The sequence below is a fragment of the Thamnophis elegans genome, chromosome 3, assembly GCF_009769535.1.
Source record: "Thamnophis elegans isolate rThaEle1 chromosome 3, rThaEle1.pri, whole genome shotgun sequence".
In the NCBI taxonomy this organism is placed as follows: Eukaryota; Metazoa; Chordata; class Lepidosauria; order Squamata; family Colubridae; genus Thamnophis; species Thamnophis elegans.
Window position 1 is genome coordinate 47,062,603 of NC_045543.1, and position 20,425 is coordinate 47,083,027.

A 20,425-nucleotide genomic window follows, 5' to 3' on the forward strand; every position below is an offset into this window, starting at 1 on the left:
CCCATTGGTCTCCAGATGCACTTCAAGGTGCTAGTTGTTACTTTTACAGCCCTACATGGTTTAGGACCTGGCTACCTGAGAGACCGCCTCCTGCCACTTACCTCCCAACGACCAATAAGATCGCACAGGTTGGGCCTCCTCCAAGTGCCGTCGACTGGACAATGCCGGCTGGCGGCCCATTGGGGGAGGGCCTTCTCTGTAGTGGCGCTTTCTCTTTAGACTGTCGAATGATCTTCCTGTAGAGATCCGGACCCTTACCACTCTCCCGGCTTTCCGTAAAGCCACCAAGACCTGGCTGTTCCGGCAGGCCTGGGGCTGTTGATTAATATTCAGCCCCACTTAGACTGAATGGATGGTACAATCTTAATAATTGTATTTTTATGTTTTATTTTAATTTTTTTAAATGTTTTTATCTGCCTGTGAGCCGCCCAGAGTACCATGGGAGTGGGCGGCATACAAATTTTATTAAACTGAAACTGAAACTGAAATATCTAAGGGAGTAAAGTGATTTTCACCAATTATTTTTCTGTAATGTTTTACCTCCCACAGATCTGCTACAAAGAGGTGAGGGATCAGTCAAAACAGCAAGGAAAAGATTATTCAGGGTCAGATGTGGGAGGAAGAGAATTTCCATAGCTCATAGGAACTTTTAGGCCCACAGGGTCTCTAATTAAAGATAATCATGTTCATGAGCAGCTAATCTTAATATTGATTTCATATAACACGTGGCAGTTAAAACTCAATAAAATCAATGGCATCATCTAAATCATATACAGGTAGTCCTCAACGTATGACCACAATTGACCCCAGAAGTTATGTTGTTAAGTGAGAAATCTGTTGTGAGTTTTGCCCCATTTTATGATTTTTCTTACCACATTTGTTAAGTGAATCACTGCAGTTGTTAAATTAGTAACACAGTAGTTAAGTGAATCTGGCTTTTCCATTGACTTTGCTTGTCCAAAGGTCACCAAAGGTGATCACATGATCCTGGGACACTGAAACCATCATAAATATGAGCCAGCTGTCAAACATTTGTATGTAAATCTAGTGACCATGGGGATGCTGCAAAGGTCGGTAGTATGAAAAATAGTCATGTCATTTTTTTCAGTGCCATTATATTTGAATAGTCACTAAATGAAATGTTGTACATTGAGGACTACCTGTATCTGGAATCATAGTGTTGGAAGTAAGTTGATTGGCTTTTAATTCTTTCCTTTGAGTTGGGTATTCACAGCAGGGGGTCCTGTTTTTATTCCAATGTGTTATAAAACACATTGCTGGCACAGCTCGTCCTTTGCCTATATTGTTGGTCTAGTGAGGAAAGGAAAAGAAATGTTTTCTGGATGACAACTAAACTTGAAATCACCTCTAGTGATTGAATGCTTTATAGTTCTGACTTGATAAGTGGAGGGACATAAGTAAATGGACAGATGCCCCAGACAATTCATATACAATCCAAACTACAATGCAATTGTTTGGTTTTGGACCAATGGGCTTTGATAGCTAGCTTTGTGGTTGGAAACTGCAGTCTGGAAACTGGCCATGAAATGGTTTTCCTCCAGCTTTAGTGCCTATTCTTTGTTCTGTTTTTACCCTTCTCTGGGCATGGAAGTGCAGACTGACATGAAGACGCCAAGACAGTGGGGAGAGGCAAATCAGTGACTTACACAAGATCACAGAGTTTCATTTCTTGTTATAAAGGCTTATTTATCCAGTCACTTTTCACTCTATATGAGTTTGCTTTGTGTACCTTTGAACACTCACAGAAAATTCTCTATATATCAACATCCCCACAAACCTGAATAAGGTCATTTAGTGGCAGGACTGGTTTTTTTAATCATAAGAATTGAAGAACTAGATGGTTTGAAATTAAGATGGTGTGTCCAAGTATGTGAGGAATTCTGTAAAAAGCTGTAGCTCACTAAAATCTCAAGAAAGAAATGTAACATTGAAGGGTCCTTGGTGCTCTCTGAGCTTGGTTGCTTTCTTGCAGATGTTTCATTACCCAAATTTAGTAACATCATCAGTGGTGCTGACACTCTCATGATACAATGAAAAGTCTGCAAGAAAACTACCAGACTTAGATTCAACATGTTAAAATCCCTCAAATATTCTCCTTTATCCAAACTTAGCATCATTACAAAGTTCTATTTTTGTAGGTTTATTAAAGATGTACTTATTATGGTATTGTTCTGTATTATCTTTATTACAGACTAAGACAAGTTTGAGGGATTTTAACAAGTCACAAATATGACTTAGTTTGTGATTTATTTCCCCATTGTTTTCCCCCTAAGGTCTTGGACTTGCTAACCATAAATTCACCACCCACGAGTCTTTCTGAGAATAACATGGTTGTGCTTGGCAAACAATTACTGTTTAAATCTAAATGGAAAACTTTTTTGTAGATTTTGTTTTAAATACATAGCTTTGAACTATATATTTGGGAAAATAAACGTTTGTGGATCCTCTGATAAACAAGGACATAATCAGTGTTGTTCATAGACTGGCGAATTGTGCAAACTTGGGAAAGCAGATAATTTGTGGTAATAATTTTTCAGTTACTTTGTTAAAATTATTTATATCACCATGATCATAATAAACATAATTATCATGATACTTCAAAATGAAGACTTAGACATGCTGTAATGTACTGTTTCCAGTTAAAACCTTGAATTTCATGATCAGCCCAACATTTCCTTGGCTGTTTTTTGGGTTGTATATAAAAAGGGGATTATTTTCTTGAATATTCTAAGTCTGTAAAACTAACAAATGAGAATAAATTAAACTGGAGCACATAAATATTATGTGCATGAGTGTGTAGTATAGTATGGTATGGTATGGTATGGTATGGTATGGTATGGTATGGTATGGTATGGTATAGTATCGTATCGTATAGAATGCATAGAATTATGGCAATTATAGAAGATGGTTGAGTGAATACTTTATTCATTTTAGATATTGAATTTGTATCCTGACTATCTGCTTATATAAACACTTGAGCCATCTTATAAAAGCTGCAACATTAGAATCAATAAAATTGCAATCAATTAGCAGGTAAATAGGTGGAAGTGGTGGTAAAATACATCTCTCTAAATTGGAACCTGCCTAATGGAAAAGGCCCTTTTCTATTATGGGAAGCTCTGGGAGCAAGGGCAACTTCTTGAGGCATTCTTCTGCTTTAGATAACTGGGTAAGTTCATAACTAGGAAGGCAGCACTTCAGGTAGTCAAGATTAGTATGTCAGTTTTTTCTTATTGAAATCAATGACAAGCTCACCGTTTATGTATACTGTAGATCTCTTGTTTTAGCTCTTCTTACTACATCTACTTACTCTGTAGATGTCCTATATAGATGTCCTGATTTATTCCATAATAGTATTTTCCCTATCCAAATATACATAAACTAATATTTTTTTAAAAAAATGTATGTTTATTGTTGCAAATGTGTCAATAACTCAAGTTACATTCCTTGTTTGTGCTAAATTTGTTGAATGTAGGAATAGTCTAAATTTAAATAAATGGTAGAAGAAATGTTTATCTGAAAAAATGTCAATGTTTAAGGCAATTTTGTGATCAGGCAATGGGACCAGAAGGAAGGAAATCAAAACCAAGTACCTTAATAATAACAAGGGGTCCCTTCAGCTAATATCTATAAGTTTGCTCGAAATCTGCAAAGTGACAATTGTGTTAGTGTTGCACACATGTACAAAAGGGACTGTGCTTGAATCACAGTGTTGTACCTGTCATCTTTCAGATTTTGACTCTCTCTCCATGGATGGCTCTGCTTCCTTTGTCTTAATTTTAGTTTAATAAATCTAATTCAGTAATTTCAGTTGCCTTAGTCTTGATAAAATTAGTCATAATTGAGTTCCATGAAGCCAATGACATGGTAATTATTGGTGGTAATAATAATTAGTTGAAATCTGATTAATATCTATGGGATTTAAATACAGTTTTCTTTAGATCAAAGGATTTGTGGGAATGGAGGTGTTGGTTGTTGGAATCAAACTATTGTTTGTATTGTATTTAATGTTGGTCCACTTACTAAATTGTCACTCTTTCAATCCCTCTTCATGGGGTAATAATATATAAATTATTCTGACTGTCCAAGCTTTTCTGAATGTTGCCATCCTTCTGAGAACATGTTGAACACATTTTGTGAATATCATCTCTTTTTTTTACTCTCTTTCAGCAAAATATTCAGATGTTCACTGTAATGCTCTCTGGGATATACCACAGTAATGAACTGGACTAATATGCTTGGACATTCATTATTATTAATTATGCTGCATAAATAATTTGTTCTCTGTTGTTATTTATATAATTGTAAGTAGGAATTTGTCTATTATGCAGGATTATTCGGACAAAGGTGCAGCAACCACCTAACCAGCAAGTCCCAGCCTCAAGTCATAGCATAGGTAACGGAAATTGTGTGTGTATGTGTGTGTATGTATTCATTCTAAGGAACTTTTAATCACTCGTATGGCCAGAAAATTCTGCATAAAACAGTTCAGCACACGTACTAATGCACCTTCTTTATCATTCTCCAAGGGCTGAACATGGTAAATGAATTTTATAAATACTGCTAAAAGGTTTTGAATTTTACTGATTATTATGATAAATAGCTTTCACCATGAGACAGAAAATTGAAATCTAAACCAAAAAAAAATCATCCTACTAATGGGGGTCTATAGAATGTCAGATAATTAAAGTAATAAATCAAGAAAAGGATAGTTCTTCATAACATTTTCTGCACCATTAGTCAGTAAGTAGTTTTGAATGTGTTTTTTTCTTCTATCAACCAAGTCTTCCATAATTCTTTGTGCACTTGCAATTTTCAGTGAAGAGGTAGCAAAACTTTGAAAACTTTATTTTGCACTCGCTCTCTCTCTTTTACCTAATTCAGATGCATACCATCAAACACTAGTCATTGAAAAGTAATAGACTTTATAGAGTTTTTTTTGGCAGAGTCCCTGACACAGAAATAGAACTGCTTAAAATAAACTCAGCTAATTTGAAGTTACTTACATAATATATTCAAGCCGATATGCTCTTGCTGAACCAAAGAAGAGGAATCAACATACTTCAACGGAACTCATTTTTAAAAACAGATTACCATAGATACCTTGATTTTATTGTCTTTATAAAAAAAATTCCTCTGTAAAAATTTGAGAGAAATGAATTTCAGTATATTTTATTTGGATTAAAAACAAGTTTATTAAGCTGCAGGCATTGTTTTAAATATAAACAGTTTTAAAACAGAATAAAGGGAAATGCATTCCAGAGTAATCTCACTGATTTCACTTGAGATGGAATGGATTTAATTCCAATTATTTCAGCTCAAGATATGGATCGGTCTATAGAGAAGAAATCTTCAATCTATTAATTTGTAATTGTTCCTCTCACAATCAATTCAGTAGGATCTTTAGTAATATCATATATTGCACTATTGCAGTGATAGCCCATTCATGCCGTTCAAGTTGCACCTGATCCTGTTGGCTAAGTGTCTTCTCTTGAGTTTGGGGGCTGGAGTGAGTAGTGCCCAGCAGGAGAGTGTATGAATGTGTGCCAAATTGCCTGTTATTGACATATTGTTTTTGTTTGGATGTTTCTGTCAGCTGCCTAAAGTCACATTGTTCAGGTTGGATAGCCATGCAAATTATTTAAATAAAAAATATTTAAAAATTAAATGTGTATTTCCCCCACCCCATGGCTTCAGCAGAAAGCACTCTAATCCACCTGAGGTGTGCTTTCTACCTCCTTTGCCGCACCTCTAAGTCTTCTCTATAAGGGAAGCTACTGAATGATGGAGGTGATGCTTTTTGTGAATATACTTAGAGGGGAATGGAGCAGGCAGAAAAATCACGTATCCAAGGTTCCTGATTTTGAATCATGTTTGACTTCTGAATTTGTGAAGTCTAATTACATAGAATACATATAACTTCTTAAATAAATTAAATTGGATCTTTATTAGCCATAAAACCAACAATGGATGGCACTGATATGCACTCTGCATACTTAATTCCAATTTCAGTGTGTATTTTGCTCCAAGAGTTCCAACGAAATCAAATTAACTCAGTACTGAACCAGGCGAGTTGTATCATTTGGCAGACTGAGTTGTCTACTCCAGCAGGGAAGATTTTGGGTATTATTGAAGGACAAAAGAAAGTTATTTATTGATGTGTTTTTCTTTTGTTACAAATGCCATTTGCAGACCAAGAGATTCTGTTATGCAAAAGACCCAAAGCATTATTTTCTTTTATTCTAAACATAAAATGCAAATGCAGCAACAATTGTTACTACAATCCTCTTTCTCTTTAGACTGCAAGTGTCCTAGAACATCTAGATTGGTAATTAAGTTTAAATCCCTTGTTATTATGTGGCCCTAAGTCCTAACTGCATTCCTTTTCAGACTAATTTATTGTGAGCAAATGGCTCACAATAAATGTCTATCTTGGAAAAGAATTAAATTACAATTATCATTTTTTTCTGAGCTAGAGTACAGTTTAAGTTAAAAGTCAGGTGAAAATCCAAAACTTGGATTCATAATTTGACTTAGCCATAACTTCATGATCTGCTTTTAGGCAATGATTTCCCACCTTAACATGGAGATATTAACACTTTTCTAAGTTAGAATATGATGTGATGCATAGGAAGTATTTTGAATCTTTACAAACTAACTACTATATCATAAATGGTCCAAAACACTAAACCTAACTTTTCCGCCATTTGTTCTGAGGCCTTCTTTCTCTATCTAATATCTTCCAGAAGCAAAATTCCAGTTGCTGATAAAATGAATTATTTTTGTGGTGCCCACATTTATTTAGTTTTTTTTGTCATAGTATCTGCAGCTGATAGCTGAGACTGGACTGCAAACTGACATTCTAGTGACTGCAGATAGTCTCTATCTATCTCCCACTTCTCAAAGAGATGATTGTAAGATGTTGACACATGTTTACTTTTTCATGTTGGTTTGCCTATTGATTCATCTGTTTCTAATTACAGCCTCCACAGGGTCTGTGACACAGGTGTCTTCAGTAAGCACAGATTCAGCTGGCTCCTCCTACTCGATTAGTGGAATTCTGGGAATTACTTCTCCCAGTGCTGAAAGCAACAAACGCAAAAGAGAGGAAGGTAAAAAAAATCACACTCTTATAATCTATGGAAGTGCATGTTCTAGTCTTTATTGCTCTATATGACATTTAATTCCTAGTACGAAAGTCTTCACAAGGTAGAGACATGATGACATTTTGGGGGTGAGTTAATTTTAATGGATTTTCTTAAAAAACAAACAAGAAAGTGTGTGTGTAGAAAAAATAATTCATTGGAAAATTATGAATCAACCTATCCAGAAAGCAAAATGATTAAACAAGAATAAATCTTTTGAATTATTATTTTACTGAATCCATTTTGAGAATATTATTTTATTCTGTGCTGACATTCATGACTACTACAATTTCAAACAAGAGTAGGGTGGAAAAAACATGAAATTCTAATACCACCCCAAAATTACAATGTTGTATTGGACTTTTCAAATAGCAATATTAATTTATGTCAATACTTCATGAAATGACAACATGGTTAAACACCTGTTTTATAATTGTGTTAATATGAGAACTGGGCAGTTCCTCAAATTCTTCTTGCACTATCAATTTAATTGGGGGAAGGGTTCATGTAAGCATTGTACTATTCGTTTTTTTTTATTTTCCAAAATTCAGAGTAATACAAAAAATATAATATATAAAAGTAGTAGAGTGAGCTAGACAATGAAATTTCTTTTTTTGTACATGTGGATTTGATTAAAAGTCTAAGAGCCGAGGTGGCGCAGTGGTTAGGGTGCAGTACTGCAGGCCACTTCAGCTGACTGTTATCTGCAGTTCAGTGGTTCAAATCTCACCGGCTCAAGGTTGACTCAGCCTTCCATCCTTCCGAGGTGCATGTGAAATGAGGACCCAGACTGTGGGGGCAATATGCTGACTCTGTAAACTGCTTAGAGAAAGCCCTATGAAGCGGTATATAAGTCTAACTGCTATTGCTATTGCTAAATTGGATATGTGAATTATTCAACACAAGTTAATCAATGTTGGCTTCATTCAGCATGTCCTGACTGAAGCCACCTTTAAAAGACTTTTCCAGAGTATGCCTGTTACACACCAAATTCTCATTGTCTTTTATAAAACTAGATCATTGTGCACTGGGATGTAATCTTTAATGAGATTAATTTGTAGTTTGATCAACTGAATCTTGATTAAACTGTGTGAACCAATTTTAAAGAAAGAGGACCAATTTTAATCAACGATTCTTTGCATACAAGGAATATTTCTCCATTTAAAAACTATTTTAATTATTATGCCAAAACAACCAGGAATTTTAAAATTATGAACAATTAGCTTTCTTTGAAGCAATCAGTAGTAGCTTTTATTTATTTAAAATTATTTAGATTTCCTTCAAAAATATTCACATGCTTTTAGCCATGCTCAGTATTACTTAAATTACAATGTTTAATTGGCCAGTGTACAAACTGTTGAGTCATGTATTAATTCTAATATGAGGCTCTTAGTAAATTTCAAAAAATCAAAAGCTTTTATTATGATCATAGAACAGAAAACTTTTGGTGTCAGTCTCAGTACATTAATATGTGTGAATGAGTGAAATAGAATATCCTTATTGTAGCACTATAAGTAAAAGAAGGGTCTCTCCAATTGGCTCTAGTAACCCAGTAAATTCCTATAGATGTGAAAGCACTCATACTTATCAATAGAACTAGCCCTTCAGTGAGAAGAGCAGCAGAGTGGTTGCAATATAAATGTATTTAGATTTCCTTAATGGAGTTCCAGGGGTGGGTTTCAAAAATTTTAGCAAGGGGTTCTCTGCTCAGTTGCTGGGTGGGTGTGGCCTAGTCGGCCTCCTGCACCACGGCAAGGGGGAGGGTTGCCCTCCCCAGATTCCGGAGGAAAGGACTCCGGAGGTTTTCCTTGAGCCTCCAGGAGAGCAAAAACGGCCTCCCCAGTCTCTGGAGGCCCTCTGGAGGCCAGAAATGGGGATGTTTCTGGCCTTCCCTCCCCAAGCCTAAGGTGACCAGACATCCTGCTTTTGGCGGGATAGTTCCGATTATTAATAATTTGTCCCACGTCCCGCGTCATTTCAAAAAAGTCCCGCTTTTCACCCGCTCTCCTCTCTTTTCAAAGCACACATAAAGTAATTAGCAAAGGGCGCAGGACGTTTTTCCCTGTTGCACAATGGAACAATCCTTCTCCTCGCCGGAGAGCCAGACGGACGCTTTTAAAGGGCGGACACCGTGTTTCTGGAGTGAGGGTGGTGGTGGCTCCGGTGACAAATTTAGTAGGAAGATTCTCGCCATGGATGACCAAGGTTGCCCCTGGTGCAAGACCACCAAATACAGGAACCCTTCCCTCAAGCTCTGAGTGGAGGGGGAGGTGGTGGCGGCGCTGCCACGGGTGGGGGCGCCAGCGGGCGCTTTAGCGGCTTCACCACAGCCACAGTGCTGGGCACCAAAATTTTTAATCAAGAACACACACACACCGCCCCCTCGGTCAATGGTGTCCCGCTTTACCAATTTTAAAATCTGGTCACCTTACCCAAGCCTCTGCACTTACCTGCATCCAAAATGGGTTGTGTGGGGACTCCTGGGAGGGGCAGGGCAGAGTGGGGTGAGCAGCACCAGCCAGGAGTGGGATTTGCGGGCTCTCCGAACCACAGAGAATCTTAGCTAGATATTCTCCCAAACCCTTGCGAACCCCCAGCAGCCCACCTCTGCTTCTTCAGTAGAAGTACTTCAGGTGAAAATCTATTCACAACTGCATCTTCATTCTTTAATGCCCACGGTAAGGTTTAGTATGAATAAGAATTAAATGCTACAGGCAGTAATTATTATTCTAAGGACTTTCAGTCTAAGTAGGTAATCAGTCATCAAGAATTGACCAATCTTAGTCCCTGTGTTCTTAGCTCAACTACTATTACTTTATGTCAGTGCAATCCCTTTGAATTCTTTACTCAGAATTATGTTACATTAATGCTTAGCATTTCTATAGCACTGCACTCCATAACAATAAACTTTGCAGAGTGTTATTTCATATACTATACCAGTATTCTTTGGGGGGGGGGATATTAGATTGTATTACTTAGAATTCCTGGGCAGCATCCTGGAACTTCTGAAGATAGAAAACAAATAGCAACTAGCTCCTGAATGCCACTGAGTAAATTCATACCTTGAATTGGAAACATAACTATTTTGATTCATAGTTTACACTTACATTCTCCATCAGTACATAATTTTACTTAATTAGAAATAATATGCAAAATTTTCAACTTAGTTCAGTTTGTTTACTCCAACTGTAGCACAGGAGTAACAGATATATCAGTATTTCCCCTGTCAGCTAAGTATAGTTTATAGTATAGACCAGGGGTGTCAAACTATATTTCATTGAGGCCCGCATCAGGGTTGCATTTAACCTTGGAAGGGGTGGTCAGGGTTTTTCCAGGGTGGCCCCTCAGGCCAGATCTAAGTACCCCATGGGCTGTATCTGGCCCCTGGGCCTTGAGTTTGACACCCCTATAATTGGTATAGACAAAGAAGAACTGATCAAAGCACCATTTAGTGAACAAGCTTTTATTGCAAAATTCATGAACGTTCCTCATTAGACATAATTAGATAAGGAAGAGACATCTCTTTTCTTATACATTCAAGTTTGTCTGGTTTAATCTACATTAACGGACCAATACACTATAACTGTTGTTTCATTTTTCAAAATTCAATTTTGAATCCGGTCAAATCTTTGTTACTCTATACTTCCAACAGACCATTCTAAGAACTTTGAGGATAACATAAAGAGCTGGCAGGCACACTTTCCTCATTTCTACAAATCTGAATTGCTTCCTCTATTGCTTTATCTAATGTTATATCTTTGGTTTCAGTTTAGTATTTTGTATAAATCAGGTTATTAACATAATACATTGTATGATCCCAGCCAATTTAATTTTCCAAGGTACAGTGATTTTCAAATATGGTTAATTGTAATACTGAAAACAAATTCCTTGAAAGGGAAAATCTCACTGAAATATTAAACAAGTTGGATTAGATAAACTTTAATAGGCTTTGCTAAACAGAAAAAAAGCAGTGAAGTCTCCCTTTATTAAGTCTACAATATCTCGGCTGCAAAAATCCATATGATCAATAGCTGGCAGCAAAGAATTACTTTCCTTTGCTACCATCTAGTGATCATATGCAGTTTTGCAGCCCAGATATAGCAGTCCTAAACTTTATTCCACAGTGTACGAAGTTTCTGTAAGAAGTTTGAAAGGAATCTAATCCCATACAACCTATCTTTTATCCTGTATGTCTACCAGATTTTTTTTTTTTAGAGTTCTTTTTTGTAGAGCTTCGGGCAACTATCTATGATTTACAGGGCACTAGCACTGAGTTTTCACTAAAAAGCTGGAATCCTTTAAGGTCATTTCCTCACTTCTGGCAGGGAACCTCTGCTGATCTCAGCTTCCTCTGTAAATAGAATAGCAGGTTTGGACCAACTTGCACTGAACTCCAAGCAGACAGAAATAGCCAGTCTGTTCTCTATATAAATCCTATACAGAAGAACAAAGGATATATATTATGACATAAGAATAGCAGTGCAATTGACTTTATTCAAGTTTAGTAACCAGAATGAATAGAAGTATTGGAAACCAATGAAAAATATGGGAATAACAGCATGGTTTTATTGGGGACAGAGGGCATTCAATGTAGACTGAATGTAGACTTTGATCAATGAGAAATGTTTCAGTGGGAGACAGAATTTTTATTCTACCTTTGTTGATTCATAGAAAAAATATTATCAAATTAATGTTACCCGAATTGTGGGATATGGAATTGAAAGCTGCTTGCAGAATGAAAGTATATGATAGAAATAAAACATGTGTGAGAATTAATGGGATGCTCAAGAAATGATTCAGGATTGATTAGAGAGTAAGACAAAGATCTGTAATGTTATCTTGGTTGTTCAACATATTTATGAATAAATGTATAAGGAATGCTTATAATGAATTTTTGATGTGCTGGTTGGGGATGTGAATGCATATGTACTTTTATAGGCAGATGATGTTGAAACCTAAATGGTTTTCATAGCTATTAGATACAATGTAAAATGTAGAGGAGAAGATTGATTTGAAAATTAAAGAATCAAAGACCAACATAAATATATTTGACAAGGAAATTGAAGTGGACAAATAAAAGTTATATATACCTGGTAAAAAACTAGATCAAGTAGGTGAATTTGCATACCTTAATAGAATGTTTTTTTTAAAGATAGGGAAATAATTGCAGAAATATGGGCATGTGCAGGTAGAAGAATAGTTGATACCCTGTTTCCCTGAAAATAAGACCTCCCCAGATAATAAGCCCAATTGGGATTTTGAGCGCATGCGCTAAAATAAGCCCTCCCCTGAAAACAAGCATTCCCTGAAAATATTGCAACACAGCAGCAGCCACGAGGTGACCACGCTCACAGCCTCCTACATCTGAAAAATAATAAGACTCCCCGAAAATAAGGCCAAGTGCTTATTTGTTTGGGGGGGTGGTCAAAAGACCCTGTCTTATTTTCAGGGAAACACGGTAATATATAATCTCTTCCAAGTGATGAATATTTGTCAAAAAAGAAGAAGCAAAAATAACTGTGTAAAAGCTTGTTTTGGTCCACTTTGCTCTATGAAAGTGAGAATTGTATGTGAGAGGAGAAACAGAAAAGTTGAATGTACAGTACTACCTCAGTAGTCATTGTTAATTGGTTCTGGGAGGTGCAACAAATATAAAAAATGATAAGTATCAACAAAATTTTCCCATAAGGAATAATGTAATAAATCACAAGGCAGACAATACTGACAAGTTCTAGCTTGTGCATTGAGTACCAAACAAGCAACAAGTACCAGGACAAAATTTTTGGATTGCTAAAAAAAAATTGCATTGAATGCATTGAGTACCAAATTTGATGACTTTCAAAGCAGCTGAGTACCACTGTAGGGAAAATGGATTATTATGTGGCAAAACGTGAAGAAACAAGGATGAGTTGATGAGAACTAAATATGGATTGATTAAAAAGTGAGAGAGCAGAACAAAATAAGCATTTTAAGTTCACATGCTCATATAGAGATAAGATTGAGGAATGATTGAAAATAAGTATATGAAGGAAGAGCTAAGCTGAGAAGTAGAGGAAGATTGAAAAGTGTCCAGTCCAGTGGAGTTGATCAGATCCTTAGAAAGAAAGAAGAGAGAGGAAGAAGAAGAAGATGAAAAGGCAATATATGATGTGGTAAACTTTATTGATACGGTGGAACCAGGGGTGGGATTCAGCTGGTTCAGACTGGTTTGGGTGAACCAGATGTTAATTTTACATCTGGTTCACCGAACCAGTAGTTACAAGGACTGGCTTGCCTTGCCCTCCTCTCCCAAGAGTCTTCATGTGGCCCATTTTGAATGCCAGGTAAGTGCAGGGCTTGCAGGCTCCAGGAGGGCGAAAAATGGGCCTCCCAGAAGTTCCAGAAACGGGGCTGGAAACCTCCAGAGGGCCTCTGGAGCCCAGGGAAGGCTGTTTTCGCCCTCCCGGAGGCTTGAAGAAAGCCTCCAGAGCCTGGGGAGGGCAAAAATGCCCCCCTCCATGGGGCAAGAGTTCGAGTAGGCCCTACCCGCTATGGCCCACCCAGCAACCGGGCAGAGAACCGGTTGCTAACATTTTTCAATCCCAACCTTGGGTGGAACCTAGGATGGTTTACAAGAACAGGGAGATATAGAGAACTACGTGTGTAAGATCAGTAGAGATCGGTGTAAACTAGGTTAGGTATAACATTTTTTTCTTTTTCTTATCTCAAGCTTTAATTTCTTTTTTATTATTATTTCCTACTCATTTTCTGCACTTTGCCTTGTGTTGCTTATCTTGAAAGGACCAGCAAGATGACTCTGTATATCTGCATACTTTTTAGTTTGTATTTTGTACATATAATTGCAGCTGTTAAACTTCGTTGCTGTTTGCAACAGAATATTTTTTTTAAAAAAAATTATATGTAACTCTGTATTTCATAATGCTCAGAAGTTTAAGATTTGTAATTGTTTTTAAAAATTTAAGGTTGCCCAAATTATAATAATAAAATGCTTAGGTTCACATAAAGCTGTTTTTAGGAGCAGAGCTACAAAAAGATCATAGGACAACTAGAACATTTAAAAAAATAGAGATTAATTCTTCACTTTTTAAAACAAATTTAGAGACTTCTTTGCCATAGGCATAGGATTCTTTTTCACACAATTAACTTATTTACATTTTACTAATTTTACAAACGTGTATTTCCCCCTTCTTGCTTATTATGCACATTGGAAAAACAAAAAGAAACGCAAAAGCATTTTATTCTGCATTTCAAGTGAGCTTCCTTGTAATGAGGAAAGCATGAGCAAGTTACTGTATGGAAAATAATCTTTTGAAAGTAATTGTAATTGTAGTTGTAAGGCACTTTTTTTGCAATTTAAAATTTGAGCATAGAAGAAATTTATTTCTATTTTTGAAAAGTAAATTGTTTTCAAACCATTTACCCTGGAAAGTTGAAATTACTCAATGTTGTTATTTTATATTTCAAGGACCTATTTAAATTAACAATACTGAAACTAAAACAAAACAAAAAGCTCCCCAAAGTAAGGACTCATTGAAAAGGAGCTCCATATGGAATTGATTTCTATTTGGTTTTTTTTACAAGAAGTTTTTGGATTTTTCATACTAATTCCTGGTAATCAAAATACTAACCTTGCTTTGATTTTGAACATCAGCCAAATATAACCGATTTGCTACTTGAAAATGTGTTGTTTTTGCCCTTGTCCACAAAAGTAAATAAATAAACAAAGGCCATTTGAAGCATCTTTGCATAGTATGTGGAATCTGGGACATACTTTCCTTCTAGATGGATGGAAAAATGCAAAATTAATTGTTGTAATCTGTTCTTCGCTTCTTCTGTTTGAAAAATACAATCCAACATGTTAATGTAGTGACCATAATTGAAGTTTAAATATTTTCCAGAAATATTTCCAAGTTTATCAGTTAGTAGATATATCATGGGGATGAATGAATTTCATGGATTACTGAATTACTGGAAGGAAGGCACCAATTCAAATTGTATTAGTAGTATTTTCAGAGAACCATTGGATAACCTGGAGGTCCAGATTAGGAACAAAGCATCATAGAGAAAATCATAGGAACAAAGCATCATAGAAAAATCTGCCAATGTGATTGCTAAAAATTGACACGCATTTGAGGGCACATAATCAACCAACCAACCAACCAACCAACCAACCAACCAACCAACCAACCAACCAACCAACCAATCCTAACAACCATTTCAATGTTGCTTGGGAATCCAATGTATCAGATTAAATGCCCTATAAACCAGCATTCTTCTTCTAACAGTAGATCTCTAGTTCCATCCCTAAACAAAGCAGGTTGGCAATAGCCTCTTCCTGTGTTTAGTCAGGTTGACTAAGAGGAATAAGTGCTGTGGAAAAGCAGTTATTGATCAGAAGAATGTATAGCAGGAATATAGGAACCAGTAAACAAATAAAATTACTTAGCAATGTCTAAGTACTGAAGCCTAAGTTTAAATTTCATTCATGTATTTATGCTAAAGTGACACGGTGGCTCAGTAGCTAAGATGCTGAGCTTGCCTATTAGAAGGTTGGCAGTTCAGCTGTTCAAATCCCTAGCGCCATGTAATGGAGTGAGCGCCTGTTACTTGTCCCAGCTTCTGCCAACCTAGCAATTTGACACATAAAAAATTCAAGTAGAAAAATAGGAGCCACTTTGGTAGGAAGGTAACAGTATTCTGTGCACCTTCGGCTTTAGTCATGCGGGTCACATGACCACAGAGACGTTTTTGGACAGCGCTGGCTTTTCGGTTTAGAAACGGAGATGAGCACTGCCCCCTGGAACCAAAAACAACTAGCATGCATGTGCGGGGGAACCTTTATCTTTTTATGCTAAATGGACCGAGTCCAAGTCCAAGAAGACACTTTATTTCTGAAGTACAGATTTTATTACCTGTTTCCTCATAGAAAACCCAAACCAAACTTTTGGAAAATATATGGGACCATAAACTAACCAGATCAGTTGTATTTTCATTGTATGTAGTCCGTTATTTTTTTTAATTCTGATTTTTGTGTGCATTCAGTTCTAATAGGTAGATGGTGCCTTCCACTAACTAATATGCTTTTGTAGTTCAGGATAGGTCATTGTGTACCAATGTGTTATGCATTGCTAACTAGCTATCATTTCATATACAGGGATATGTTTGCTTAGGTGTGAATAGTGCATTTCTGATGGGAAGGATTGGGAAAAGGTGATTGTTGAATGCAATCTCTAATAAAAAATCCAAAGTCCACGGTATGCATTTACTTATTCATATACTTGAGCAATATGCACAGTATAGACAATACTTTGTTAGTTGTAGAATTTTGGCTGTTTAATGCAATATAGTCTTTTTATTCCTGTATGCAAGAGATAGTACTAGTAGATAGTTTATACATAGTACTAGTAGATAGTTAATAAACCTCTTAAATATCTCTATGAGAGTAGATAGTACATATCTCCCTCCTCTTAAAAATCCAAGGCAGATTTTATATTATTTTATATCATATCCAATTTTAGCATTGGATATAATTTTTCATTTCTTATCAGGAACTGCTGCTGCTGCGCCCTCTTGTGGCAGGGATGCATTTAGCCCTGAAAACCAAAGGGTTCCTCTTCTTCTTCTTTTTTTTTAAAAAGATGCCAGGAATTGAATGCTAATCTACTTTGTATCCAATCTGATAGAACTTAATATAGGTGTTGCTGAGAGGAGAACATTTTTGGAGTTGCGGAGATTTGTGAGCTGCATTGTCTAATACTGTTTAAAAGTAAACAGTAAATCACTTCATATATTGAACAGGTAATGATCTAAATGGATTTCGAATTGGAGTGTTTCTTTAGTAAAGTGAGGAAATTGGTTTGGAAAGACATTTTTAATAAACAACATATTATTAGCTCATAATTTATATGGTTTTCTAAGCCATACACAATTTTGTGAATCTTGCTTGGTTAGAAATGTCTATCGGGAGAGAGAAAGCAAAGTTTCCAAGATTTTTGGAAAGGTGAAAAGGCATGAACTTTATCTACTAAGGTAGAAAGCATTTTTAGTTTTTATAACCAAAAAGTTGTATTTTTTATATGTGGAGGAGTAAACGTTCATCAAGTCCCATCTGCAGCTTTGAATGTGGCTCCTATTCACTTCTTCCTCTTGACTGAGATGAAAACAGCTTCTAACAAGGACTGCCCCAAATGCAGCATTTCTGAGGGTGCAAGACTTCTGTATTTTTGCACCAAGAACAATTATTTGAAATTTCCAGTAGTCAAAAATTTCATAATTGCCATCTTCTAATAGAGACTGAAACCAAGTTAGAAGTTACAAGGGCATCCGCTTTGGGTTCACACTATAATTAGCTCCAACATGATGATGTTACACAGTAGTTCTACATAATGTTCTTTGTTCCATGTTCTCAGCATCTTAAGGCGGGCAGAAACGAAGCTGTGGTATATTGTCTCAAACTCTTTTCGAGATGTTGTGTAGCAGATATGACAGTGATGAAGTGCCTTTACTTTGAAATCATCTGGTCCTTAGTTCAGCCCCTCTGCTGTCCTTGAGAAATGATATAATAATGTGCATGATATAACCTTTATTGAGGTCAATGACCAAGACTAAACACATTTTTATGCCAAAGTTACATAGATCAAGAAACTGGTAAAGAAATTTCTCAGCAAATTACATAGAAACAAAAAACTACAACAACAGCAACATACACACACACACAAACATCTAAGATACTTAAAAAAGCTGAAATGTCAAAACTGCTTAATAAATGAATATGACCCTATACTGCTAAATGATAAGTTACTGGGGATATTCAAATATAGATTTAACAACTGCTAGAATGGTAAAGATAGTTGAGAAATAATCTTAGATAAATGTGATAAAAGGTGATGCTAGCATAAACATGGTTGTGGTATGGTCAAAAAAAAATCTTGTGTAGGAAGTTGGGCTATTTGATTATTTCAGTATATGTTCCTTGAATGAAGTACAATACCAAATTCACAAAATTTTGCTATGCTTCTTGATGTTTTTGTGGACTTCACAGCTAAAACATGCTGGAATAATTGAGCATAGGAGAGCATGCATGCTGCCACAATAAATTCTGCTTTGTGAGGGGACAGGGCATAAGTAAAAAAAAAAATCAAATATTGGTGACAAATTTTAACCCCCAAAACTGTTTTTTAGTAATATAAAGGTTTAATATATTTTGCCTTCACAAATGTTGAGGTCTTTTTAATTATCTAGAATTATGACTAAAACAGATTTAAATAATGTATTGCCCTAATGCAAAAATGAATTTGGAAAAGGGCATTTCATTTAATAATAAAAATGACACATTTGTAAACATTCAAAAGGTACGAGTATACATTTTTTTTCATCACAATGAAACGTGTACCTGAAAGGTGCAGTTTGTAAAATATTCCTGCCTGCAGGGAATCGTGCTAGAAGCCTATCCATATTGCTTTAAATGCAATGTCTTGTGCTTTTTATGCTTTTTCACATACTTTATATTCTCCTTTTACATCTCTTTTTACATGCTTTATATAGATAGGAGATTTGCAGAGGATTTGGGTTTCTTATCTGTGAGTTTACTTCATATTTAAATGAAGAATTCTCAGACAGAATGTACTTCTATAGTGGAGTAAACGCCAGATGCAATACATGTATGGTTATAATATATAATGGATACATTCTTAGTACCATATTTTAACCTCTTCTGTACAAATAGAAACTGCTTCTGTTTTAATACTCTATTTTATTGAACTCTGCATATAATTTGCAACATTTTTCAACCTTTTAAACTTATCTCTGACTTCTGGATTTAATATATCATGTGGTCTTCCCTAACCCAACACTGAGAGCCCATTTGCTGGAGTAGTTAAGGCATCAAGCTAGAAACTGTGAGTTCTAGTCCAGCATTGGCATGAAGCTAGCTGGATGACTTTGGCCCAGTCACTTTCTCTCATCTCTAAAAAGAAAGCAGTGCAAACCACTTTTGAAAAACACAATTGAACTGAAGGAAAAAGAACGACCCCAACACTATGATCTATTTCTTAGGTGAGAAGAATCTTTCATTCTAATCTTTCTTAATCCTGTTCTCTAGATGTATTTAACCTATGTTCCTAGAATTTCCTGGCAGAGCCCAGCAGTCCTGTTGATTGGAAATTAAGCTACAGTAATTGTAATCTACTACATTTGAAGAGTATCAGGTTATAAAGGGGCTAATTTATTCAGCACTGACATCTATGTTCTCCTTTAAATGAAAATAATGCATGAAACTATGTTTGGAAGAAAGCAACGATTCCTGATTTTTCGTTTAGCTTAGCTTTGGGAGAAGAAAAAACTGAGAATGATGCTTCAGGTTAGTAACTGGAAAGCTTTGAGGGGCATCTCCTGTACTCAGATCTTGATCAGAAATGAAACAGCAATGCCAAATACATTATAATTCTATCAGCCTTAAGAATTGCATTCCTGTTCAGATGTTCCTCATCTTTCAAATGAACCCCAAATATATCTTTAATAGCTAAATGTGTGCCCCTTAGCTTGACAATGTCCTCTGAAAGGAATTCTTTGTGTTGCTGAAATGTTGAAGGACATTATGTCTAATGTATATGAAGTTGAAAATACATTGGATAACCCATGTCTCTGAAGATGAAGTCACTGCTATATATTTTTTTAAAAATTGGCATGTACTGTATATACGTATGTCTCAAGCTGCCTACCTGAAAAAAATGTTTTAGTCTATAGGAGTATTAGCAGAGGCATCTTCTAAGGTGACTGACATCACCTCTATTATTTGTCATTGCAATGATTCCACATTCAATGCTTTTGAAATCAAACAGCAAAAAATGCTAGAAATATATCTTATTTGCTTTATAGTGATGATCTGAAGCTTTATGGAAAACCAGAAATCGAAATCCAGGCATTGACAAACACTGTAAGAATTTCTAGCATAGATACAGTGATGGAATTTGGCCCCGAGAAATATGCTAGAGTAGCAATAAAGTATAACAAACAGTAATGGAATTGAAATTCAGAATGGTCAAACCATCAGGAGCTATCAGGATGAAGCTTATTAGTATCTGGACATTTTACAGCTGGATAACATCAAGCATGGACAAGTTGAAAATGTGATTAATAAAGAATTTATTCATAGAGTGAGAAAACTGCTAAGAAAAAAAGTGAACAATACAAACAATATCAAAGCCATCAAAATCTAGGCTATACCTGTGATATGGCACACTGCTGGAATTATTAACTGG

At 35.9% G+C, this 20,425-nt stretch overlaps 1 protein-coding gene across 2 annotated transcripts in view; it reads left to right on the forward strand.

The window, feature by feature from the left end:
* The window catches only part of PAX5 (paired box 5), a 244,207-nt gene that overhangs the window by 17,069 nt on the left and 206,713 nt on the right, over positions 1–20,425 (forward strand). For both annotated transcript variants that reach the window (XM_032213884.1, XM_032213882.1), the window contains 2 exons: positions 4,353–4,417; positions 7,005–7,133. In XM_032213884.1, coding sequence (XP_032069775.1) covers positions 4,353–4,417; positions 7,005–7,133 — 194 coding nt within the window. The remainder of the gene's footprint in view (positions 1–4,352; positions 4,418–7,004; positions 7,134–20,425) is intronic.